Source organism: Macaca nemestrina, chromosome 1 (assembly GCF_043159975.1).
Source record: "Macaca nemestrina isolate mMacNem1 chromosome 1, mMacNem.hap1, whole genome shotgun sequence".
NCBI lineage: Eukaryota > Metazoa > Chordata > Mammalia > Primates > Cercopithecidae > Macaca > Macaca nemestrina.
The window spans coordinates 63,311,018-63,337,445 of NC_092125.1; the positions used below are offsets into that span (position 1 = coordinate 63,311,018).

The 26,428-nt window shown below is 43.2% G+C and overlaps 1 protein-coding gene across 2 annotated transcripts in view; it reads right to left on the minus strand.

Annotated features, from left to right (window-relative positions):
- Positions 1–1,921: 1,921 nt before the first annotated feature.
- Positions 1,922–26,428, minus strand: part of LOC105484809 (dual serine/threonine and tyrosine protein kinase) — a 72,845-nt gene continuing 48,338 nt past the window's right edge. Inside the window, exons 4-13 of one of the 2 annotated variants that reach the window (XM_011746810.2) lie at positions 23,004–23,236; positions 22,204–22,287; positions 21,318–21,494; positions 20,553–20,682; positions 19,854–20,010; positions 19,268–19,400; positions 16,991–17,104; positions 10,081–10,195; positions 7,606–7,740; positions 1,922–7,142 (exon numbers count right to left, since the gene is read on the minus strand). In XM_011746810.2, the coding sequence (XP_011745112.1) occupies positions 6,955–7,142; positions 7,606–7,740; positions 10,081–10,195; positions 16,991–17,104; positions 19,268–19,400; positions 19,854–20,010; positions 20,553–20,682; positions 21,318–21,494; positions 22,204–22,287; positions 23,004–23,236 (1,466 nt within the window). In that variant the 3' untranslated portion in view covers positions 1,922–6,954. The remainder of the gene's footprint in view (positions 7,143–7,605; positions 7,741–10,080; positions 10,196–16,990; positions 17,105–19,267; positions 19,401–19,853; positions 20,011–20,552; positions 20,683–21,317; positions 21,495–22,203; positions 22,288–23,003; positions 23,237–26,428) is intronic. The other variant, XM_011746811.3, reaches the window with a different exon arrangement.

The window sequence follows — 26,428 nt, forward strand, 5'->3', positions numbered from 1 at the left end:
ATCTCAAAAAAATAAAAATAAAAATAAAATATACCAAGGTACAGGCTCTCCCTAGAAGGGCCACAAGAGGCCTCACTCAGTGCATGTCTCCCCATAGTAACTGCACTCCAAAGGAGGCCATTCAGTTAGCACTTCATGGACCCTTGGGATTCTACTAAAGGCAGAAATTTTGAGGTTGAATTTAATAATGTTCAGAAGCCTGAATCCCACCCAAATACAGGGTCGGGAAGGCCACCCAAGTTGCCCTACTCAGGGCACATGACTACTGAGGGACGTGTTCTTGAAAAAGCATGTCCAATCTGAAAATGTGTATACACGCCGGGCGCGGTGGCTCAAGCCTGTAATCCCAGCACTTTGGGAGGCCGAGACGGGCGGATCACGAGGTCAGGAGATCGAGACCATCCTGGCTAACACGGTGAAACCCCGTCTCTACTAAAAAATACAAAAAAACTAGCCGGGCGAGGTGGCGGGCGCCTGTAGTCCCAGCTACTCGGGAGGCTGAGGCAGGAGAATGGCGTGAACCCAGGAGGCGGAGCTTGCAGTGAGCCGAGATCGGGCCACTGCACTCCAGTATGGGCAAGAGTGCCAGACTCCGCCTCAAAAAAAAAAAAAAAAAAAAGAAAATGTGTATACCAAAAGCTATTTTTTTCCAAAGTAATAAGGGCAAAGGAAGAGGTTAAGAGAACTCAGTCACACTGAACTTCCTAGGAAAATACAGGGCATATGCATATAAGATGGGATATATTTAACTGTGAAGGGTGGCTGGAGTTACCAGAGTTTCACAAGTGTTAAGAGGCTTATCTGGGCTGGGTGCATGGCTCACACCTGTAATCCCAGCACTTTGGGAGGCTGAGGCAGGAGGATTGCTTTAGCCCAGGAGTTTGAGACCAGCCTGGGCAACATAGCCAAACTATATCCTTAAACAAACAAAAACAGCCAGGCATGATGGTGTGCATCTATGGTCCAGGTACTCAGGAGGCTGAAGCAGGAAGATTGCTTGAGCCCAGGAGGTCGAGGCTACCGTGAGCCATGTTTGTGCCACCACACTCCAGCCTGGGCAACAGCAAGAGCAAGACCCTGTCTCCAAAATAAAAATAAAAATAAAAAAGGCTTATCTGCATTATTAGCATTAACCAACTGAGCTAACCGGCTTCAGTTGCATTAAATGAATACTGTGTGGGTATGGGCTGAGAACCACTGAGATCAAGGAGCGGAACACACCAACTACGTAAGATGTGCTGCCATCTGCTGGCTAACCTTGTGTTGCAGTCAAACCAAAAGTAGTTACAGCAAAAAATGACAGCCACACCAGCCAGACATGGGTATAACAAAAAACAAACCAAAGCAAACGCACCTCGTGTTGCACACTGATCTTCCCTGGTGACTAGAGGTAGTGCCTGTCTCTTGGCGGTCGCCCATGGTGGTGCCTGTCGGGTACTGCTGAGTAAGCAAATCTCAGCACTGGGGTGAGCCTAAATAGAAAATTCAAAATACACTACATGTAGATAGGCCAGCATAAGATTATGTGCCAAGTTCCCTCACAGTGTAATAAAGAGTAGCTAGGCTCATATATGAACTCACAATACTGCAGGTTTGTGCTTAAAAGCTGGAAAAAAGCATGTCACCCAGGATAGGCTCTGGAAGATCCATTGCTATCATCTCACCCCTTTTCTCCGCTATCCTATTTCCCATTCCCTTGCCCCACCCTCCAGTAGTGGTGATGTAAAGTACCCAGAGGCCAAGAGCCATGGTGGCTGGGGAGGGCCCCTGATGGGAGAGGAACATGTTCCATCCATCTCTCCTAAGGCAAACTGAAAGACATCCGACTGCAGGTCACCAGTGGAAATGGAATGGATTAGGCAGTGTCCTGTTACTATGGGTAGTGAGGTAAGGGAAAACCAAAACCAAACAGATAGAAACCTAAAATGTTAATGTGATCTTTATTATACAGCACATCTGGTATTTGTGTAACCCAACAAGTATATAGAATACTCTATAAAACCAAACCCAACCCTTCAAAATTACATGAATGAAGATTAACCCCAAGTCGCGTCTCTTCAAAATGCACACAATTACCACAGTCCTGCTGTAACAGTATTATGGAAAGAGCCAGGTAGCACAAGAAAGGAGACAGGATAAAGACTGAAGTGTGTGCGAAAGTCATTTTCGTTTGTTATTGCACTTTTATTCTACACACTTAGTATGTTACACCTTTATTTAACACTGTAACAAACATTAGTCCTTTAAAACAAACAAACGACATTACAAGAAGACAAAAGACAACAGGCTGTCCAGACCAATTTTCTTTTCAAACATCTGGGCAAGGTGGCCTCCCCAGTGCTTGGTGTCCTGATGCACCTCTGAGATCACCTCAATTGGACTGGATGTTAACAAAGCAGATGAAGTTAAAAATAAAACCCTTTTAAGAACAGTAGTGCTACTGGAAACCTCCAGGGGAGTTTGGAATACAAGTGTTCCAAGGCCACTCCCTCCTTACCCACTTCAACATCAAACAAGCCCTATTCATCCCACCTCCATATTTGGAAGGATTAACCTTCTTTTTCTTTTTTCTTTTTTTTGAAATGGAGTCTTGCTCTGCCACCCAGGCTGGAGTGCAGTAGTGTGATCTCGGCTCATTGCAGCCTGTCTCCTGGGTTCAAGCAATTCTCCTACCTCAGCCTGCTGAGTAGCTGGGACTATAGATGCCCGCCACCATGCCTGGCTAATTTTTTCTATTTTTAATAGAGATGGGGTTTCACCGTGTTACAGGTTGGTCTCGAACTCCTGACCTCAGGTTTTAAAAAGTGGGTTACTTGATCCAGAAAATCCAAAAGCTTTGGAAACTCAAGGAAAGCAACTACTCTATTGGCAGTGGACTCTTCCAGGGTTGTTAATCCCACTCTGATGCAATATGGATGGATTAGGGAGGTTTCCTGATTATCCAAATGGAATACCAAGCATGCCATCATCTCTCCAAAGCAAGCCCAAAGGGGGCTTTAACTTCCCAAAGTGCTACTGTAATCACCAATTCCCCCCAGGCCTCCCAGTGCTAAATAATAACCCAAAGCCAAAAAATAAAGTGTTATTCAGTGCAGTTGTCACTTTGAAGCCCTGCAACCCCGAGGCACTTCTTCCATTAGGAAGAACACTTTGTGACCCTTCTTTGGCAGCTCAAGACAAGACACAAAAATGCACTTGAGAGCTGACAGGTACTAGTCAAGAGTTCTACGAGTCCCCTATTTCTATCTGTGGTAGTAATGCATTCTTTCCTCCACTGCTTCCTTGAATTTTAGTGTTAAAAATTAGGAGAAGCTGCTGCCTAGGCTCTGTCCCCTTGAAGTTGATGGAGTCAAAAGTGACTCTCTTTGGTCTGGGAACAACCAGCACAGTCCTCTCGTGAAGCGCTTGCTCAGTCAATGAGCTACTCTTTGCAGAGGATCAGGGAACTAAGGTATGCCTGGGGAAACCCCACCCAAATGAGCCGTGCCAGACAGCCCTTGCCATCGGCTCTCTAGGCCCAGGGTCAGCCATTCAAGGGTCCCAGGCTCCACCATTTCTCCTGACTGCTCTGCAGGAAGGCCTCATTTCTGAAACAAAATGAGAGACCAGACTTCAAGCTCTGGCCATTAAAAATGGGCAGGTCATCATTTTCATGCAGGGGTAAGCTGCCCTAATTATGCTGATTAGAAGGACAGAACACAATAAGGGTCATCCTTTCACGTCATCCTTTTTCCTCCTCCAGTCACAATCTCACCTCACCACTTGGGAACACGTACAACCAAAGCTGGGAGGTAAAATCTTTAGGACTTTGGTCATGCTGGGCCCTCTATAAGCCAAGTGCTGCCAGACTTCTTTGAAAACCTAGTGTCCTCCCAAGTAATATACAATACAGTACGTTTCATGGCATTCCATCACTTATCATAAGAATGGATGCCAAGGAACAAAGAAGCCAAAATTAGCTGACAATGTTATAAAACAAAAGCAAAGTATACACACACTATACACACGTATACCTGCACTCAGCCTGCTGAGTATTTAAATAAGATCCCCAAATATCCATATATGGATTTTGGCTGGCCTAGAGACTTTCAAGAATATTTTGCACCTTTTCTCAAAATACTTTTTTTAAGAAAATGAACTGTAACACAACTACTCATCTCCTTACTTACATTAGTTCCTCCCTTCCACCCTCCCCATTGGGGAAAAAACTGTTGGGGAATCTGCTAGAGAACTGGCATCTGATTGCAGACTAAGCCGTGGGGTAAACTAAAAAGGGACTCTGGGTAGACGAAAAAAATCTAACCTCCCATATGTGAATGGGAGTATGAGCTAAGACTTCCAAAGAATGCTAGGAATGTGACCTTCATAATGGAAGCACAGACTTATGATTATAGCTAGAGTCAAAAGAAGACAGTCTGGAAAGGGAACTATATAAGACTTTTCCTAAAATTTCATACACAACAGACTTAGACAATGATTTTCCAGCAAGTAGAGAGTACTTACCCCTCCTCTCTTGACACCTGACTCCCTTGAAGCCCCATCATAGTTCCCAGAAGGACAAGTGAGTTAGTGCAGAGAATAGAGTACTTGAAGTATAGCTAAATAGGTGGTAAAAATTCTAATATACTGAACATCCTACCAAAACAAGGCTAAAGCCTACAGAGCCCAAAGACACTGAGTCAGTTACTTTATCATTTGCAGGTAAAAAGGTTATTAGCACTACGTGGAGTTTCTGAAAGGCTGCAAGAGTTTAGGGAGCTACTATGCTCAAACGTATCATGATCAGAGCCCAGGATAGCCAAAGAGTTAAAAGTTATATGAAAGACCCATTATAGACTCCATTTATACTCCATTAATATTTAAAAGATGGTCATTTTGTCATAAACAACCCTAGAAAATCCCAGCAGCAAATGTGCGACTCATTTTTTCTTTTTCTTTTTTGAGATGGAGTCTCACTCTTGCCCAGGCTGGAGTGCAGTGGCGCGATCTCGGCTCACCACAATCTCCACATCCTGGGTTCCAGCGATTCTCCTGCCTCAGACTCCCGAGTAGCTGGGACTACAGGCGCGCACCGCCATGCCCGCACCACCATGCCCGGCTAATTTGCAATTCATCTTATACACCTACTTGGGGACCTGTTCTACAAACTCTGGGGCTGGACACAGGGGCCAGACCACAGTTATTGGGGATTAGGCAGATGGAGGGAGACTACTCCCTTCCACTGTCTACTTCCTTGTCTACCTGTTTTTCTGAATCTAATGGATCAGTTTGGTTGAGGAAGGCTTGAAGAAGTGCATCTGAGATGCACCAATATTTAAATTGTTCCCCTTCCTCTGCCTAGAATCAGAATTTCTTTCCTCAAGCACACTTCATGAGGAACTCTCCAAAAGACCACCCACCCGCCTCCCACCTTTCAGGGAAACTTCCCAGACACTAGCACACAGGTGAGGGGCACACACACAGAACTACCAGAGGAGGGTTTTTCTCTTTCGTCTGCTTCTTTTTTTCTTCTAACAGATTATACTTAAAATAAGGTAAAAAGAAGGAACAAATTGCAGGAGAAATCTTGGTTAAAAAGCTCACTGATCAAATTTTAAAAACGTCAACGTGTTAGATTGAAACAAAAAAGAAAAGTTTCTGATTATGTTAAGTTTTAAAAACAAGCTTGTTTTCTTCCAGTATGTTTGTACACAGGCCATGGCCTCCAATCATCTCCCACCTCTCAGGTCTCACCCAAATACTTCGCACTGGGTTGGTTTTGCTCAGACACTCACTCCTGTGTACCATGTTATCTGGAGCTTTCCCACTTTGAGATGAAAAGAGGTAAACAAAAGAAAAGACTCAAAGGTAAAAGAACAGATTCTGTTCTGGGGTTAGCAGTAACTCTAAATCCAATAACTTCTGTGTGTATGTCTATATATAGAGATATAGACACACACACGTATATACACATACACACACATTCTTTTTTTTGTTTTTGAGACAGAGTCTCACCCTGTCACCCAGGCTGAAGTGCAGTGGCACGATCTCAGCTCACTGCAACCTCCGCCTTCCAGGTTCAAGCAATTCTCCTGCCTCAGACTCCCCAGTAGCTAGGATTACAGGCATGCATCACTATGCCCAGCTAATTTTTTGTATATTTAGTAGAGACAGGGTTTCACCATGTTGGCCAGGCTGCTCTTGAACTCTGGACCTTATGATCCACCCGCCTCAGCCTCCCAAAGTGCTGGGATTACAGGCATGAGCCACCAAGCCCGGCCTCTTTTTTTTTTTTTTTTTTTTTTTATCTTTTCAGGGCCTTTTGGTGATGTAACAGTGAAACCCTCCCCCAGAAACCAGGGATATGTGGTCCTATAAATGTAAACACACTGGCACTATGAGGAACAGATAGCTCTGTTTCTAGCTCCCTCACTGGGACTTCTGACCATTGCAGCCTGAGATCCCTGGCTGCAGACAGCAGGAACCAGATATCTACAAGTTACTGTTTTTGTCCCCATGTTTTCATAATCCCAGAACTAAGTTCAAATTTTCTGAGTCCTGACTAAACTATTCCTAGCTAGAGCGAAAAATCATGAGAATGAGACTTTTTAACACTATTGCCACTGCAGTGTCCTGCTGGTTGTCTTGGAAGCATATACAGTGAATAGACAATGGTAACATCTGCCTCTTTTTCATTTGTGAGGCCAGAACATCACATTCCTCAGCTTTTACACATCTTAGACACTTTTTTGCTAAAGGAATAGCTTGGCGCTTCAGTGAGCTGCTGAATATGCTCAGTCATTCAACTCTTCACTGTCCAGGAGTCATCCCTGCCTGGGAAGGTTTCAAGTTTCCCAGCAAGCACCAGTTCTCTTGGGAGTGTGTCCTATAGTGAATAAATGTCAAATTCTCCCCATGGCCAAAAGGTGAGGGGGAAGGAAAGAACTAGAGAGTGAAAAAGAAAAGTCTTTGCTTTCAAGTAGAATCATCTAGTCCTCTGTTTGGCTGCTCAGAATTAGACTTGCAGAGCCGATCCATGATGCCCTGGAGCATGGGCTGAACAATGCCCAAGAGAGGCCTCTTCAAGGGGTCACCATCCCAACAGGCTTCCATCAACTGCCAGCACTCCTCATCAAACACAGGAAGACGTTCTGGGCGAGCCCCTAGAGAAAGGAGCATGGAAACAAGACCACAGTGAGAGGGGCCCAGCACATACAAAGAGGCATGACCAGCTCAAAGGCTGAATTCCCAGTGGGGCTCAGAATACTAAAGAATGCAAGGAGTTTTGACTTCAATTGCAAACATCTAGGTTAGAACCTAACAGTAAGAATAATTTAAAAAAAAAAAGAAAGAAAGAAAAAGAAAAGAAAAACTGGAACACACTGGCATATGAAGTTGAAGAATTGGACATTTTTTTTAAAAAGGCTTTTTGAGATAGTTCAACAGAGAGTTGACTGGAAGCAAAGGTTGACTTAATTATGTTTTCTGGATTCATGACAGTTTAAATGTATCTATGGCCCTGCTACGGAGTGGCCAGATAGGATGACAGGAGGCTGGGTGACATTGCCTGGGCTCAGTCTGCGCTAGCCAGGGGAGTTAGGACAAGGTAGTACTTGTGGCTCTTACCCCTCCGCACATTGTTCCAGAGATGGTCTTTGCTAGCACACCTCTCAAATGCCTCAGGGAGCTTGACAGAGCCTGAGCAGATATACCAGAAAAGAATTCCAAAAGCGTAGACATCCACGGAATTATCGTACTTCCCTGATGGCAAGAAAGGATGAAACGTAATGAGCCGCAGAGAGTCAGGCAGCAGCATCCACACCATCTTGCCTCAGTAGAGGGTTGGCTTTTTCCAAAGCTTTTAACATCTATTATCTCCCAATAACAACCCTGCCAGGTGGGCAGGGCACATTTATAATGCCCATTTTACAATACAATCAAGTAAGACATTGGGAGGTCACAGCTCAATACGAAGAGAGCCAAGCCTAGAACTTGACAAAGGAGAAGGCAAATAAGGCCTGTCATTCTGCTAGGACAGTCAAAAAGATTAATCACAAAAAATTAAGGAAATAAAGTTGGAAATACAGGTGGGTAGGGATGTTGAAACCAGAATATAATAATTTTTAAAGTCAGGTAGAAGAGTCTGGATTTAGTGGGCAGCAGGAAGTCATTTATGTTTTAGAGTAGGAGGTGACATGAAGAATATAATATTTTAGAAAGATGATTCTGACAGCAATAGGGTGGACTGCAATAGAAACAATAAAAGAAATGTAAGTATGAAGTAACCAAAATACAGTAACAGCAGTGGGATTAGAAAGTTTCTTCTCTTTTTTTTTTTGAGACAGAGTTTTGCTCTTGTTGCCCAGGCTAGAGTGCAGTAGTGCGATCTCAGCTCACCACAACCTCCGCCTCCTGGGTTCAAGCGATTCTCCTGCCTCAGCCTCCTAAGTAGTTGGGATTACAGGCAGGCACTACCACACCCGGCTAATTTTGTATTTTTAGTAGAGACGGGGTTTCTCCATGTTGGTCAGGCTGGTCTTGAACTCCTGACCTCAGTGATTCACCCGCCTTAGCCTCCCAAAGTGCTGGGATTACAGGCATGAACCACCGTGCCTGGCCGAAAGTTTTTTTGTTGTTGTTGTTAAGTAAATCTACAGAAAGAAAAATGAAGACTGTCTACTTAGTTCAGATGTTGAATACTACTACAGCTGTCTCACTAACACCTAATCCTTACATGTATCACCCAGTGAAGGACTGGGGGAAGACTCATACATGAAATGAAAGAAATTTAAATATATTGCTAATTTTAACTCTTACCAATACTAATGACTACCTTTCCATCTTTGCTGGCAATGGAACAATCATTCCCATCACTTGGGCTCAAAACCTTGCAGTCATCTTTTAGTCATTCTTTTCTGTTCACTAACCATATCAAGTTAGCACCAAAATCTTGTTCACTCTTCCTCTGAATTAATCTAAATTTCTCACATTTGTTTGTTTCCGCACTAACACCAGCTTAATCATGGAGGCAACCATAGAAGACCAGCTATCTGGTCTTACCTTGGTTCCTTTCAAATCATCTTTACCTACTGTTGCTAAAGCTCATCTTCATCAACATTTTCCTTTGTCTCCTACTCAAAAGCTCAGTAGCTCCTTAAGTCTTGCACAAACAAGCCTTGATTCTTTTGTGGGAATTTCAACCTCAATGTATTTTATCTCCAACCTTGTTTGCTACTGTTCCCCAAATGGATTTCTTTCCTGTCACGCTTATTTCTATTCTGTGATTTTCTTCATTTCCCCTTCTTTAGCCTCCAGAATTTTCTCTCCTTTATGCTACAGGGTTGTACTATGGAGATAGAAAGTCCTAGACTTAAATCACAGGTCCATTACCTTTTAGCTCAATGTTTTTGGGAGTAGGTTTCTTCATCAGTCTGGTCTCAACTTTATCAATTGAATGGACATAAAAATCCATCATCATCACAGAACTAAACAAAATATATGAAAAACCTACCCATACTGCTTAACTCAAGGTATATACTTAATAAATGAGTTCCCTTCCCACCTACCAATTTCCCAGATCTGACTCAAGTTCTACTCAAAATCTCACCTCCATCACAAAACCAATAAACATTTCCAACTTCATTTATTCCTTCTCTAAACACCAACAGTACATCATATAGCACTTAATTTAGCACTTAATCTAGCACTTAATCATACGTTGTATTATACTGCTTCCTATTTTACCTCTCAATATATCTGTATGTCAACTGTAAGTTCTTTAATGATAGAGGACAACTCCTATCACACAGGAGTTATTCAATCAATACTTTATGATTAAATAATTGGCTGATTATGGCAATTATGGCACGAATAACCCAGAGAGATGTCCAAATGGTGATTCCCATTTGTACTTTTTCTTTCTTACTCCTCTACCTCTTCACTTTCCCTGCTACTTGCCTTAGGTAGGTCTCCCCTGATCTGGTTTCTCCCTTGCCTGTGCCAGACCTGCCAGTAGTGATTGTGGAAACGAGCTCAAGGGGTAGCACTCAGGATTAAAGTAATACACCCTGCCCAGACCCACTGCCTGCCCTCCAGCCTTACCTGTGAAAAGTTCAGGGGCCATATGGATTGGTGTCCCCACAATGCTGCCTGACATCATGGCCTCTGGCTTGCAGAATCCTAAGTCAGTGATCTTGGCACGGTTCTGCTTATCCAGCTGCCAACAAAGCAGGGCAAGAGTCACCTTGTTTCTGATCCTGCACACAGCAGTGCTGCATACCCAAGCTCAAAGGTAGGTACCTCAAAGTAGTGTCACTGGACAGGATTATGCTCTGAAAAATGAGTTGTCAGGTGATTTTGTCCTTGTACAAACACCAGACTGTGCTTACACAAACCTAGATGGTATACTTGCTACACACCTAGGCTACATATTAATAGTATGGTCTTTTGCTACTAGGCTACAAACCTGTACAGTGTATTACTGTACTGAATACCATAGGCAACTGTAACACAACGGTATTTGTGTATCTAAACATACTTAAACCAAGAAAAGGTACAGTAAGAATACGGTATAAAAAATAAAAAATGGTATACCTGTAGAGGGCATTTATAATGAACGGAGCTTGCAGAAGTGGAAGTTGCTCTGGGTGAGTCAGTGAGTGAGTGGTGAGTGAATGTGAAGGCCTAGGACATTACTGCACACTACTGTAGGCTTTATAAACACTGTATATTTAGGCTACACTGTATTTATTTTTAAAAGTTTTTCTTCAATAATCAACCTCTACTTACTGTAATTTTACTTTATAAACTTTTTAATTTTTTAAGCTTTTTGACTCTTGCAATAAACACTTAGCTTACAACACACATTGTATAGCTGTACAAATATATATATATATACATATGTTTTTTTTTTTTTTTTTTTAAGAGACAGGGTTGTGCTCTGTCGTCCAGGCTGGAGTGCAGTGGCACGATCACAGCTCAAGGAAGCCTTGAACTTCTGGGCTCAAGGGATTTTCCTACCTCGGCTTCCTGACCAGCAAAGACTATGGTTGTATGCCATCATGCCAGGCTAATTTTTTGATTTTTAGTAGGGATGGGGTCTTTCTCTGTTGTCTAGGCTGGTTATAGGCTTTCTTTCTTTTTTTTTCTAGCTTTTAAAACTTTTTTGTTAAGAACTAAAACACAGACATATTAGCCTAGGCCTGCATGGGGTCAAGATCAGCTATATCACTGTCTTCCACTTCCACATCCTGTCCCACTGGAAGGTCTTCAAGGACAATAACACACATGGAGCTGTCACTTCCTATGATAGCAACACCTTCTTCTGGAGTTCGTCCTAAGGTCCTGCCCGAGGCTATCCTTACTGGTTTATATATTTACTGTACTATACTTTTTAGAGTATCTAAAAGGTTTAAAAAGATAAAAAGTATAGTACAGTAAATATATAAACCAGTAACATAGCTGTTTATTATCAAATATATACTGTACATAATTGTGCTATTCTTTTATATCAGTAGGTTTACACAAGCATCACCACACATGTGTTGCACTGTGCTGCAACATTACAACAGCTATGATGTCACTAGGCAATAGGAATTTTTTAGTCCATTATAATCTTTTTTGTTTATTTTTGTTTTTTGAGATGGAGTTTCGCTCTTGATGCCCAGGCTGGAGTGCAATGGCATGATCTCGGCTCACTGCAACCTCTGCCTCCCGGGTTCAAGCTATTCTCCTGCCTCAGCCTCCCAAGTAGCTGGGATTACAGGCATGCGCCACCACGTCCAGCTAATTTTGTATTTTTAGTATAGACAGGGTTTCTCTATGTTGGTCAGGTTGGTCTCAAACTGCCGACCTCAGGTGATCCGCCTGCCTCGGCCTCCCAAAGTGCTGGGATTACAGGCGTGATCCACCACACCTAGCCAGTCCATTATAATCTTATGGGACTACATTGTATATGTGGTCTCACTGACCAAAATGTCATTATGCAGTGCATGACTGTACTTCATAAATCCTGCCGCCAACCTTCCTGTCTCCAGGTTCATTGCATTACAAGTTGAGTATCCCTTATCTGAAAGGCTTGGAACCAGAAGTGTTTTGAATTTCATTTTTTTTTCCAGATTTTGGAATATATCCATTATACTTGCTGATTCAACACCTCTAATTAAAAATCCAAAATGCTCCAGTGAGCATTCTCTTTGAGGGTCATGTCAGTGCTCAGAAAGTTTCGGATCGTGGAGCATTTTGGATTTGTAATTTTTCGATTAGGAATACTCAACCTGTACTGTCTTCTTCCCCATACTATAAGCAACATGAGGGCAGGGATTGCCATTTTCATCTTTATATCCCCAGTGCTTAGCACAGTGCCTGGTACATATGAAGGTCCTAAAAAACCCTGGAAGAATGAGGAAGTACAGGTCCATGGAAGGACACCAGGGAAACACTTCAGCGCCTGACTCTCCTCCTGACCCCAGAGCAGAAAGTTGAGGTCCTCTGGTCAGCTGAGGAGAGTTTCCTAAAGTCCCTGTAGTTTCCTTTCCTAAAGGTTGAAGAGAATAAGTCTGTCTAATTTGGCTATTGATCAGCCTTTAGGTTTCGGTTGTCAATTTTAGGGAGACTGTTCCCTTCCCCTAAATTGCTGTCATCTTCATACATCATTTAAGTATTGCCAGAAACAACTGAATGACATGCCAGTATACTTTCAAGAGGAATAGATCGAAAGATTCTTTACAATTCAAATTACAGGACTAGTGAGTTCATGACCATCTCACCATTTAAGGTACATTTACCCATCTCAGTCTTCATCCTACATCTCTGATTAAACCTTAAGCAATAACAAGGCCCAGACTCCTCAAAGGCAGAAAGACTATTCTAGATTAAAGGAGACTAAAGAAACATGACAACAAAATATACTATATATTTCCTGGATTGGATCCTGTATCAAACAAACAAACATACCATATTTAGGGCAACTAAACATATTTGGGACAACTGAAAAATGTTAATATAGATTACATATTAAATAATAGTATTGTATCAATGTTAAATTCCTTGGGTATAATAATGACACTTTGATTATGTAGAACGATATCCTTTTTCTTAGGAGATACATGATGAAGTACTTAGGAATAAAGTGTTTTCTGTTACTTTTTTTTTGGGGGAGGGCAGGGTCTCACTCTGTCACCAGGCTGGAGTGCAGGGCACAATCTTGGCTCACTGCAAGCTCTGCCTCCCGGGTTCAAGTGATTCTCCTGCCTCAACCTCCTCAGTAGCTGGGACTACAGGTATGCACCACCATGCCTGGCTAATTTTTTTTTTTTTTTGTATTTTTGGTAGAAACAGGGTTTTATCATGTTGGCCAGGCTGGTCTCGAACTCCTGACCTCAGGTGATTCACCCACCTCGGCCTCCCAAAGTGCTCGGATTACAGGCATGAGCCACTGTGCCTGCCCTTGTAACTGAATTTCATATAGCTCAGCAAAACAGTATGCACACGTGTGTGTGTGTGTGTGTGCATGTATAGAGAGAAAGAGAGAGTGCACATTTTGGAGAAAAGAGAATATGAATTTGGGTGAGGGGTATATGGGTCTTCATTGTACCACTCTTCCATAAGTTTAACATTTTTCAAAACAGTGTAGGGGGAAAAAACCTTACACAGTATCAGCTAAGTCTATGATAAAACTCCTCCCTAAGCTTTAAGTCTCACATACCATCTTTCACCATGCTGTTAACTCTACTACTTTCTGATACGGTTTGTCCCCATCCAAATTTCATCTTGAATTGCTAACTCCCATAATCCCTGTGTGTCATGGGAGGGACCTGATGGGAGGTAAGGGGCTTTTCCCCCTTTTGATCGGCACTTCTCCTTGCTGCCACTATGTGAAGAAGGACATGTTTGCTTCTCCTTCCACCATGATTGTAAGCTTCCTGAGGCCTCTTCAGCCCCGCGGAACTGTGAGTCAATTAACCTTCTTTCCTTTATAAGTTACCTAGTCTCAGGTATGTCTTTATTAGCAGCGTGAGAATGGACTAACACAGTAAATTGGTACCAAGAGTGGGCTGCTGCTGTAAGGATACATGAAATTGTGGAAGCGACTTTGGAACTGGGTAACAGGCAGAGGCTGGAACAGTTTGGAGGGCTCAGAAGAAGACAGGAAAATGTGGGAAAGTTTGGAACTTCCTAGAGACTTGTTGAATGGCTTTGACCAAAATGCTGATAGTGATATGGACAATGACGTCCAGGGTAAGGTGGTCTCAGATGGAAATGAGGAACTTGTTGGGAACTGAAATAAAGGTCACCATTGCTATGCAAGGAGACTGGAGGCATTTTACCCCTGCCCTAGAGATCTGTGGAACTTTGAACTTCAGAGATGACTTAGGGTATCTGGTGGAAGAAATTTATTTATTTATTTATTTATTTATTTATTTATTTATTTAGAGACAGAGTCTTGCTGTGTCACCCAGGCTGGAGTGTAGTGGTGCAATCTCAGCTCACTGCAACCTCCACCTCCCAGGTTCAAGCAATTCCCCTGCCTCAGCCTCCCAAGTAGCTGGGACTACAGGTGTGTGCCACACCCGGCTAATTTTTTATTTTTAGTAGAGATGGGGTTTTACCATGTTGGCCAGGCTGGCTTCAAACTCCTGACCTCAGGTGATCCACCCACCTCGGTCTCCCAAAGTGCTGGGATTACAGGTGTGAGCCACCATGCCCACCCCAGAAGAAATTTCTAAGCAGCAAAGTGTTGAAGAGGAGGCAGAGCATAAAAGTTTGAAAAATTTGCAGTCTGACAATGTCATAGAAAAGAAAACCTATTTTCTGGCTGGGCACAGTGGCTCACACCTATAATCCCAGCACTTTGGGAGGCCAAGGTGGACGGATCACTTGAGGTCAGGAGTTGGAGACCAGCCTGACCAATATGGCAAAACCCTGTCTCTACTAAAAATACAAAAATTAGCCCAGCGTGATGGCAAGTGCCTGTAATTCCAGCTACTTGGGAGGCTGAGGCAGAAGAATTGCTTGAACCTGGGAGGTGGAGGTTACAGTGAGTTGAGATAGCGCCATTGTACTCTAGCCTGGGCAACAGAGCAAGACTCCATCTCAGAAAAAAAAAAAAAAAAAGAAAGAAAGAAAAGAAAACCTATTTTCTGGGGAGAAATTCAAGCCCGCTGCAGACATTTTCGTAAGTAATGAGGAGCCAAATGTTAACCAGCAAGACAATGGGGAAAATTTCTCCAGGGCATGTCAGAGACCTTCACAGCAGGCCCTCCTATGACCCCTGGAGGTCTAGGAGGGAAAAATGGTTCTGTGAGCTGGACCCAGGGCCCCCCTGCTCTATGCAGCCTTGGGACATGGTGCCCTGCATCCCAGCTGCTTCAGTTCCAGTTGTGGCTAAAAGGGGCCAACACATAGCTCAGGCCATTGCTTCAGAGGGTGCAAGCCCCAAATCTTGGCAGCTTACATGTGGTGTTGGGCCTGCAGGTGCATAGAAATCAAGAGTTGAGGTTTGGGAATCTCCACCTGGATTTCAGAGGATGTATGAAAATGCCTGGATATCCAGGCATAAGTTTGCTGCAGGGGTGGAGCCCCCATGGAGAACCTCCGTTAGGGCTGTGCAGAATATGTGGGGTTGGAACCCCCACAGAAAGTCCCTACTGGGACACTGCCTAGTGGAACTGTGAGAAGAAGGCCACTGTCTTCCACAACCCAGAATGGTAGATCCACACACAACTTGCACCGTGTGCCTAGAAAAGCCACAGACACTCAATGCCAGCCCATGAAAGCAGCCAGGAAGTGGGCTGTACCCTGCAAAGCCACAGGTGTGAAGATGCCCAATGCCATAGGAGACCACCTCTTGCATCAGCGTGCCCTGGATGTGAGACATGGAGTCAAAGAAGATCATTTTGGAATTTCAGGATTTAATGACTACCCTATTGGATTTCAGACTTGCATGGGCCTGTAGCACCTTTGTTTTGGCCAATTTCTCCCATTTGGAATGGATGTATTTATCCAATGCCTGTACCCTCATAGTATGTAGAAAGTAACTAACTTGCTTTTGATTTTATAGGCTCATGGGTGGAAGGGACTTGCCTTGTCTCAGATAAAACTTTGGACTTGGACTTTTGGGTTAATACTAGAATGAGTTAAGACTTTGGACAACTGTTGAGAAGGCATGATTGTGTTTTGAAATGCAAGGACATGAGATCTGGGAGGGGCCAGGGGCAGAATGATATGGTTTGGCTGTGTCCCCACCCAAATCTCATCCTGAATTGTAGTTCCCATAATCCCCATGTGTTGTGGGATGGACCCAGTGAGAAGTATTTTTTTTTTTTTTTTTCCCAAGACGGAGTCTCGCTCTGTCGCCCAGGCTGGAGTGCAGTGGCCGGATCTCAGCTCATTGCAAGCTCCGCCTCCTGGGTTTACGCCATTCTCCTGCCTCAGCCTCCCGAGTAGCTGGGACTACAGGTGCCCACCACCTCGCCCGGCTAGTTTTTTGTATTTTTTTAGTAGAGATGGGGTTTCACCGTGTTAGCCAGGATGGTCTCGATCTCCTGACCTCGTGATCTGCCCGTCTCGGCCTCCCAAAGTGCTGGGATTACAGGCTTGAGCCACCGCGCCCGGCCGAGAAGTAATTTAATCACAGGGGCAGTCACCCTCATGCTTTTCTCATGATAGTGAGTTCTAACGAGATCTGATGGTTTTGTAAGGGGCTTTACCCTCCTTTGTTCAGTACTTCTTCGTGTTGCTGCCATGTGAAGAAGAATGTGTTTACTTCCCCTTCTGCCATAACTGTAAATTCCCTGAGGCTTCTCCAGCCCTGTGGAACTGTGAGTCAATTAAACCTCTTTCCTTTATAAATTACCCAGTCTTGGGCATGTCTTTACTAGCTGTGTGAGAATGGACTAATACACTTTCTGTGAGGACTTTTCTTGGGATCTAACTTACATTTACGTGTACCCTCCAAAATCACTCAGCCACAGAGGTAGAGTATAATCTTGGGGAAACAGCTCTTACTTACCAGCACATTTTTCAGTTTGATATCACGATGGACAAGTCCCTGGCTGTGCAGGAAGCGGATTCCTTCCACCACGTCTAGTGCTATCTGCAAACGTGTCTCCAGGGTCAGCCCAGCCTTGGGGAGACAAAAGAGCTTGCTTGTCATGATAAGGCAACTCCTCGATTCAACTGACTATGCTTAGGCACATGAGGACAGAAAAGTGCATTTTTAAAAGGGGGAAGAGCCGGGCACAGTGGCTCATACCTATAACCCCAGCACTTACGAAGGCCAAGGTCAGGAATTTCGAGACCAGCCTGGCAAACATGGTGAAATCCTGTCTCTACTAAAAACACAAAAAAGAATTAGCTGGATGTGGTGGCAGGTGCCTGTAATCCCAGCTACTCGGGAGGCTGAGGCAGGATAATCACTTGAACCCAGGAGGCAGAGGTTGCAGTGAGCTGAGATGGTGCCACTGCACTCCAGCCTGGGTGACAGAGCAAGACTCTGTCTCAAAAAAAAAAAAAAAAAAAAGGTGGGGGGAGAAAAAAGCAGTTAGGAGAGGGAGGTAGAAGAAAAGCAAAGAAGAGCAAGCTGTAAAGGAGACAAAGCCAGATAAAATCCCTTGCAGGCTGCAGTTAAGCCAAATGGATAACCTCAAATGTGACTAGCAGATAGAACCAAACAACTAAGGCATGAGCTCATTTCTAACATTTGAACAAATTCTGGAATGGCCCTTGAGGCTCAAAGTGACTATTTCTAGGTCCCTTAGGAAGATTTACTTCCATTGCTTTACAGGCCTGGTTAGCCCAGGTTTGGTTTTATGGATTCAAATACCAAAGTCACTCATATTACTTCAATTCAGGGTCTCCTGAATACTGGAAAATGTCACATCACTCATTCAAAAGTTCAAAGGACATTCTCTAGTTCACTTGTGGAGATGCATCAGACAATGCTTAACTCCTCTGAAATGAAGAGGGAAAGCTGCTTGGAGAGTCATTTTCTTCATCATATTAATTCCTCAAGACTCCGGGAAGCATTTCTAAGGTTTCCTCTGCCCTACTTCTGGAAGCCTCCATATAAACTGGTCCAAGAGGAATCTGTGAGAAGGGATCTACTCAGAGACTCTGAGGTCAGCTTTTCTCTCCTTCTACTCAGCTCCTATGTAGGCAACAGACAAAAGAAACCTCTCTAATTCCCTCTTGGTGGTTTATATAAGGGCAACTCAACATCCAACTGAGGGTTTCACCTTCACTCAAATAAAATCCTTCAGTAGCTTCTCATAGTCTATAACAGAATTTGAATTCTATGGAAATTCTTAACATTTTGGGTCTTATGTAATTTGTTCCCAACATCTCTTTGCACATTATGTCTCCTGATTCCCAAAACGAACCAGCTGCTCCAATGTGCCCAGTGTCTTTACCAGCCTTCGAATGCTCTAGGCATTAAGCTGTTCCTTCCCCCTGCTATGGCCTCTTCCTTCCAACTGCCCAAATTCTACCCATCATGGTATATTTGTCAAACTCAAACTCCACGTCTTCCTGAAATGGTCACTGACTACAATTCTCTTAATAGCGTCTATCAATTATACCTTCTGATATCCTCTAATGATGCTTAATGCTGGACCTTGTACAAAGCAGTCACTAATAAATATCCATTGACTAAACAACAAAAACTAGCTTTATCCTCTTACAGCAAAAGTGAGAAAGAAGAGCAGAGTTACAGGCAGCTGTACTGCTCTTCTAAGGAGTTTAGATTTTTACTACCACCACAGGTGTCCGAGTGGTGAATGGCAATATTCTGGGTATATAATGGGGTGAAAATAGGTTCTGAGAAATCTTTAAATTTATTTTTATTTTTAGAGACAGGGTCTTGCTCTGTCACCCAGGCTAGGGTGCAGTGGCATGATCATAGCTCATTGCAGTCTTGACCTCCTAAGTGCAAGGGATCTTCCTACCTCAGCCCCCTCGAGTAGCTGGGACTACAGGTATGAGCCACCACACTCAGCTAACTTTTAAATTTTTTATAGAGACAAGGTCTCCCTCTATTGCCCAGACTGGTCTCAAACTCCTGGACTCAAGTGATCCTCCCACCTTGCCTCCCCAAGTGCTGGGATTACAGGGGTGAGCCACCATGCCCAGCTGAGAAATCTTTAAGGGTTTTTGGAAATAAATGAAATAAAGCCTAATTACTCCAATAGTCTCTGATGAAAGCTAAAAGCTCTGAATAAACAGGAGAGGATGAGACGCCAGAAAGGAACCTGTGGATTTGGCTGCCAGCTGGATCTTGCTCTCTCCTTACCTTCAGCCCTGTGTAGAGATCCCGGTGTAGCCGCTCCATAATGAGGAGCACAGCAATGCTGGAGCCACCACCATAGTTGTAGTCAATGACTGAACCATGGAGATCCACCAATCGCTCATGCTTCGGCAGAGACCTGGTGGGAAGAAGAGAGGTCTAGGCTACAAGACTTGGGCTCTAATCCTGCATGCCATGCCAGAATGTAGGAGACAAGAATTTCCAGACCATGCTTAGGACAGGTCCAGAGGTAATGGCCCTCAGTGCAGATAGAGCCCTCAGTGTAGACAGAGCCCTTAGTGCAGACAGAGCATGGCCTCTTCAACAAGGATGAAGAATCCTGGATTCTAAAAACCAATAAGGCTTAAGGACTAAAGAAGAAAAGTTAAATGGAATGATGAGTCTGAGAAATTAGGATGGTGGGGAAAGAGCAAGCAAAGACAGTAAAGGCCTGAAAGGGAGCACATGTCTGTTAGACACAGAAACCTAAATACAGAGAGACCATGCTGTAGCTCTTGGTACAAAATCTAAACCAGGCTTCTAGATTCTCCTCTGGATCTTTCTCGTAGAGATGAATGAGACCAGGACCCACCTCATGTAGTGAAATTCCAAAGCCAGATCATTCCAGTGCTTCTCATCTGGAGGGACAACTGATTTGAGGGCACAAGGGAAGTGTCCTCCCCAGTTGTCACACAGGTACACCACACCATACTGGCCCCGGCCCAGTTCCTGTCCCAGTTTAGGTTTACCTATAAGGTACAGAGACAGAGATAAGGCAGGAGGGATGGGAACTTGGTGGGCAACCTCTATAAGATTCTTTTTTTTTTTGGAGACAGGGTCTTGCTCTGTCACCCAAGCTGCAATGCAGTGGTATGATCTTGGCTCATTACAACCTGTACCTCCTGGGTTCAAGTGATTCTTCTGCCTCAGCCTCCCGAGTAGCTGGGGTTACAGGCAAGTGCCACCACGCCCAGCTAATTTTTGTATTTTTAGTAGACACGGGGTCTTGCCATATTGCCCAGGCTGGTCTTGAACTTCTGAGCTCAGGCAATCCACCAATCTCAGCCTCCCAAAATGCTAAGATTACAGGTGTGAGCCACCACACCTCGCCTGGTCATGTTATTTGAACTATATAAATAGCAGGACAAGACTTTAGGAATTCAAAAACATCAGTAAGGGTTTAGGCAGTTTTGCAAAGAAGCAGCTTTAGACACTGGGATTCTCTGACGTTGGACATAAGAATGTCAGGTATCCTGAACCATCCTCCAGTTTATTTGAAAACCAGACTCACGATGAAGCAAGACGTCCTGTAGAGAACGGCTTTCCAAAGAAAGGCGGGCCAGGCGGGGGGCATGATCTTTCCGAACCTTCAGCCATAGATCTTCAGTTTTCTCTAACCGGCCTGAGTGGCCAGCTTCTAGCTGGGAGGGAAACAGAAAAAGTACATATGACTTAAGTCCCTAGCTTCAACTTCCTCACCTGTTATACAGGGATAATGATATCTACCTCATATAGATAATTTTGAGAATTAAACAAGATACATGTAACGTGTTTAGCACAGAGACTGGCACAGAGTGAACTCAATAAATAATAACTTTTCCTCCTGGATGCATACTCACATCTATCCACTCTCTGCCTGGACACACCCACTCCCCCGCCAGCAGACAATCAGATGTCAAACATTTATGAAATAACATAGAAGATGGAAAGTCATCACCTTCTGTCATTTGTTCTTAGCTAAAATACTATATAACATATAAAATTCCTACTCGTATTTTCTTGCCTCACTCAGTGAAATGGGGAGAAATTAACTGAGCTCACTCCATTCTCCCGAGAGTTAGGAAAATACCCACATGAAAAATTTATTGAAAAAACTTCCTATAACGTAATAGGCTAGAAAGAAAAAATACTGATGATTTATACACACACACACACACACACACACACACACACACACACATACATATACACACGAAGAACAGAGAGCAAAATATTCCCATCTGGATGAGGCTCTTCTCTGCTTGATGCAGTTATATCTCCTTTCCTACATACCAACCTGCCGCAAAGAGGCTGCAAAAGCCTCGTGGGAACTATTGAGCCGAGTCCGGAATTGGCTGCAAATGCTCTTGGCCAATTTGGAGGCGCTGAGGCTCTCAATGGCTTCCTGGGCCACCTTCCTCTTCCATTCCAGAGTGATGGCAGGTGGGCTCACCCATGTGATGCGCTGGATGATCTACCAGGATGAAGACAGCGAGATCACCGAAGAATGAGAGACAAGAACCACTACAAAGATCCAGTGTCCTTCCTTTTTTGGGTTACCCATTCAATAGGAGCAGGCTCATCAGATGGGAGCCATATGAAGTCTAAAGTGCCTTTCCAATTCCATCTACCTCAAAATCAGGTCCTAGCCCAAAGAAAGCATCAAAGAACACCAGGCCTAGTTTACATGCTCACAAACCCTCAATATATTACATTCAGTGCCAGGGAGTGCCTGATAATCTTTCTGAAGTCAGTAAATAACTCTACATAAGAGCCAGATCAAATTCCAGAACAGAAACCACATTCACAGCCTCCGGCAACAACAAAGCCTAGTTCTGAGAAAAGATTTAGGCTGGGAAAAAGAAATATGAAGAAGCTAGTGTGGTAGAGCCTTGCGGCTCCATGAAATATCATTTATCTTTTTTTTCTATTTTTCCATTGTTCACAAAGAATACCCAACATAAAAATCATTTAAACCCAAAACTTCTGAGAGTTCAAGGTAACAATGTTAATAATTATTTGAGAATAGGCATAAACCAGAATTCTCCCAGGCAGACAAACCAGAACAAATGGCCATCCTGCCTTAACAGAAGATCCTAGATATCTGTTTCCTATTGGGATCACTAGGATTCATTTGAGCCAACTAGGGGCTTAGAAATCTTGCTCTAAGTAATAATCCCTACCTGCTTGATTTGCTCCCACAGCATCCTTGTAACTGACGACCCTGAGTGAAACGTGACTTCAACATGATAGGCAGCATTTAAGATCTGAAAGAGACACCGCCAAAGAAAACATGCCCTCAGTACTGTGGCTATTTCAAAAATGCAATAAATGATATTTATTTCAAGAATACAGTCCAGACTCAGGGTTTCCAAATTTATCCCTCAATATATATGCAGAGTCAACTTAAGCTGATTATTTATTTTGTGACTAACTATCTAGCCCCTTCTACCTCATCTTTATATTCATCAACTTTTTTTTTTTTTTTTTTTTAAGACAGAGTTTCACTCTTGTCACCCAGGCTGGAGTGCAATGGCGTGATCTTGCTCAGCGAAACCTCTGCCTCCCAGGTTCAAGCAATCCTCCTGCCTCAGCCTCCCAAGTAGCTGGGATTACAGGCATGCACCGCCATGCTGGGCTAATTTTGTTTTTTTTAGTAGAGATGGGGTTTCTCCATGTTGGTCAGGTTGGTCTCGAACTCCCAACCTCAGGTGATCCACCCGCCTCAGCCTCCCAGAGTGCTGGAATCATAGGCATGAGTCACTGTGCCTGGCCTATATTCGTCAACTTAACTGCAATTTTACAGCTCACCGACATCTCCTACAGGCAGTGGTCATGTGACAGGAAAACAAAATAAAATTCAAACAAGATTCTCAAGAAGCTGAAAGGGAAATTCTTGCCTAACTTGAAGCGTGGGTTTGTGCAGATTGTTTCATGTGTTATCTATGACACGATGTCTTAAAAAAAATCATTCTTTTTCTACCTGTTTGAGATAATTACTGGTGATGTGAACTGAGACATCCTGAGACTTCTCCAGGCTCTGCAGACATCGTTCCAGGGTTCCGACGAAGCTCTCCCTCAGGTAATCCACTGAGCTGATCAGCTTATTAGCCACTGCCTGATTTAGTCGGGAGATGATGAGTTCCTGGATCTGTCGGATGCAGCATTTGATCTCTCTGGTGCCCACTGGTTCTCCATTCTCAGGGACAATGACATCTATGGAGGCAGAGAAATAAGGAAGAAGGGGCAGACACACCAAATAAACTCATCTCCCAAATTGGAATCATGGAACTACCGTGATGATGATGGCTGCAAAAAGACATGATTCGTTGATGAAGTCTGACTCTCACAATGATCAGGGGTCACATAACCCTCAACTACTTAAGCCAGCTAAGATCCTGAGAAGAAGCAATTAAGGCCAGGTGCAGTGACTCTTGCCTATAATTCCAGCACTTTGGGAGGCCGAGGCAGGAGGATTGCTTGAGCCCAGGAGTTCAAGATGAGCTTGGGTAACACAGTGAGACCTCATCTCTACAAAAAGTAAAAAGATGAGGCAGGTGGGAGGATGGCTTGAACCTAGGAGGTAGAGGCTACAATAAGCTGTGATTGTGCCACTGCACTCCAGCCTGGGTGATGGGAGTGAGACCCTGTCTCAAAAAAAAAAAAAAAAAAAAGAAGCAATTAAGTCTAGAATGAGACTGTTGATTTTGTTAGCTTTTACGTCACATTTATAGGAAGGGAGGAACAACATTTATAAGTGCAAACTATTTGAAAGGCACTAAAATAAGGATTTTACACATGTAATCTAATTTCATCTTCACAATAACTTTGTTAGATGGTTATTATAGATCAAGAAACAGCCTCAAAGAGAGAACAAAGTAGACATGGGAAGGGGATAGTACAGTTAGTTAGGAAGTAATACAGTCAGCATTTGAACCCAGTGCTCATTCCAAATCCTATGATCTTTGCAAAATTTCACACTCCCTAGCATATTAATGAGAAAAATCCAAGAGTCAGGAATTTTATTCTATGTTTTGTTTTGTTGTTTTGAGACTGAGTTTAGCTTTATCGCCCAGGCTGGAGTGCAGTGGCACGATCTCGGCTCACTGCAACCTCCGCCTCCTGGGTTCAAGTGATTCTTGTGCCTTAGCCTCCCAAGTACCTGGGATTACAGATGCCCACCACCACGCCCGGCTAAGTTTTGTATTTTTAGTAGAGATGGGGGTTTCACCATGTTGGCCAGGCTGGTCTTGAACTCCTGACCTCAGGTGATCCGCTCACCTTGGCCTCCCAAAGTGCTGAGATAACAGGCGTGTGCCACTGCGCCCGGCCAGGAATTTTATTCTAATCAATTACTAGATAAATAAAAAGTAAAACTCAATTGTCCCCACCATGCTACACTATCTCTTAGGATGAGAACATCTATTAATATTGTAAATCAGAAGACAGAAGAGTTTAAGAGAAGTCAAACTACTTGTAAAAAAGATGTGCTCCTAAGAAGGCACTCTCATGTCTACGGGTGGAAATTTAAATTGGTGCCACTTCTTCAGAGGAAATTTGGCAACATCTATTAAAATGTTCAACCAACCAAGAAAAATCTACATATCCTTTGATCTAATTATTTTGCTTCTAGGAATTCTCTTTGTTGAAATACACCCTTACAAGTCCCAAGACGTATATGTACAATGTACAATGATGATTAATGCAGTACAGTTTGTATTAGCGAAAGAGAAAATAAAAAATAAAAAATAAACAAATAAGCCTGGCCAACATGGTGAAACCCTGTCTCTACTAAAAATACAAAAATTAGCCGAGTGTAGTGGCGCACACCTTTAGACCCAGCTACTAGGGAGGCTGAGGTGGGAGGATTCCTTGAATCCGGAGGCGGAGGTTGCAGTGAGACTAGATTAGGCCTCCGCACTCCAGCCTGGGCGACAGAACAAGACCTTCTATCAAAAAAAAAAAAAAAAAAAAATTAAAAAACAAAAACAAACAGCTTAAATGTCCATCAATGAGAGAATAGTTCAATAAATTCAGGCATATCCATTAGAAGAAGACAAATTTGTATGAATATTTATAGAATGCCCTCTAAGACACATACTAAATGAAAAAGACAAGTGCAGAAAAACATATGGAGAAGAACTGGGTGGCTGGGGGATGGTGTCTTTATAACTCTGAATTAAGTACCATACATATAGGTTTTATCTTCAAAATAAATTTTATAAAGTGTGAATATCAAGATACCTAGCACATATGCATTGTCTTTATTTAAAAACAAACAGTAATAGTAATCTGGCTCCACGCTGGGCATGATGGCTTATACCTGTAATCCTAGCACTTCGTGGGGGCTGAGGTGGGAGGATCGCTACAGGCCTGGGCAATATAGCAAGACCTCGTCTCTACAGAAAAAAAAAAAAAAAAATCTGGCTCCATAGGATATGTGCTAACTTGCTTCTAAATCTTCTTATTGTTTCAAGGATACCCAGAAAGCACTTAGAACAAGGTAAGAACAATCGAATACTTTACTGTCTGCCCAACCTAGCTGTCCTGACCTCCCTTCATTCTGTGTAACATGATGCTGGCAGTGATGCTTTGGTGTCTTTAATCAAATATTAAGAAGACTTCCTAAGATTTCCACTGCAAGTAACACTTCTCAACAACTCCTCTCTGTAGTGGGGAATTCACCAAAGAGGTATCTCCATTCATCTTTAGAATGACTATAAGAAATCAGGCAACGTATGCTTGCTAAAGTCAACCATACTTCCTTTGTATTTATAAGTGTAACTTAAACTAGATACCATCATTCACACACTCATTGATTCTCCAAATATGTACTGTATAAAAGAGTCTGTGTTATTTGCTGCAAGGAATATGATGATGAATAAGACCCAGATCCTATCCTCCTTCAACTCTAGGATTTTAGGAAGTAGTCAGCAGTATATAAATAACTATAATAAAAGATAGAAAGTGAAATATGCCAGAAATAAGTTACAGATGGAATGCTATGGGATTTCAAATGACTGCAATTGTTATTAGCTGAGAAAATTAAAGCAGGGCTAGGTGTGGTGGCTCATGCCTATAATCCCAGCACCTTTTGGGAGGCTAAGGTGGGAGGATTGCTTGAGCCCAGGAGTTCAAGACCAACTTGGCCAACATGGTGAAACCCCTGTCTTTAAAAAAATATAAAAAATTAGCTGGTGTGGTGGCATGTGCCTGTAGTCCCAGGTATGCAGGGGGCTGAGGCAGGAGGATTGTTTAAGCCCAGGAGATTGAGGCTGCAGTGAGCCACGACTGCACTACTGCACTCCAGTCTGGATGGCAGAGCAAGAAGCTGTCCCAAAAATAAAAAAAAAAAAAAAAAAGAAGGAGAAAATTAAAGAAGACTTCATGAAAAATGGCATTTGGGAG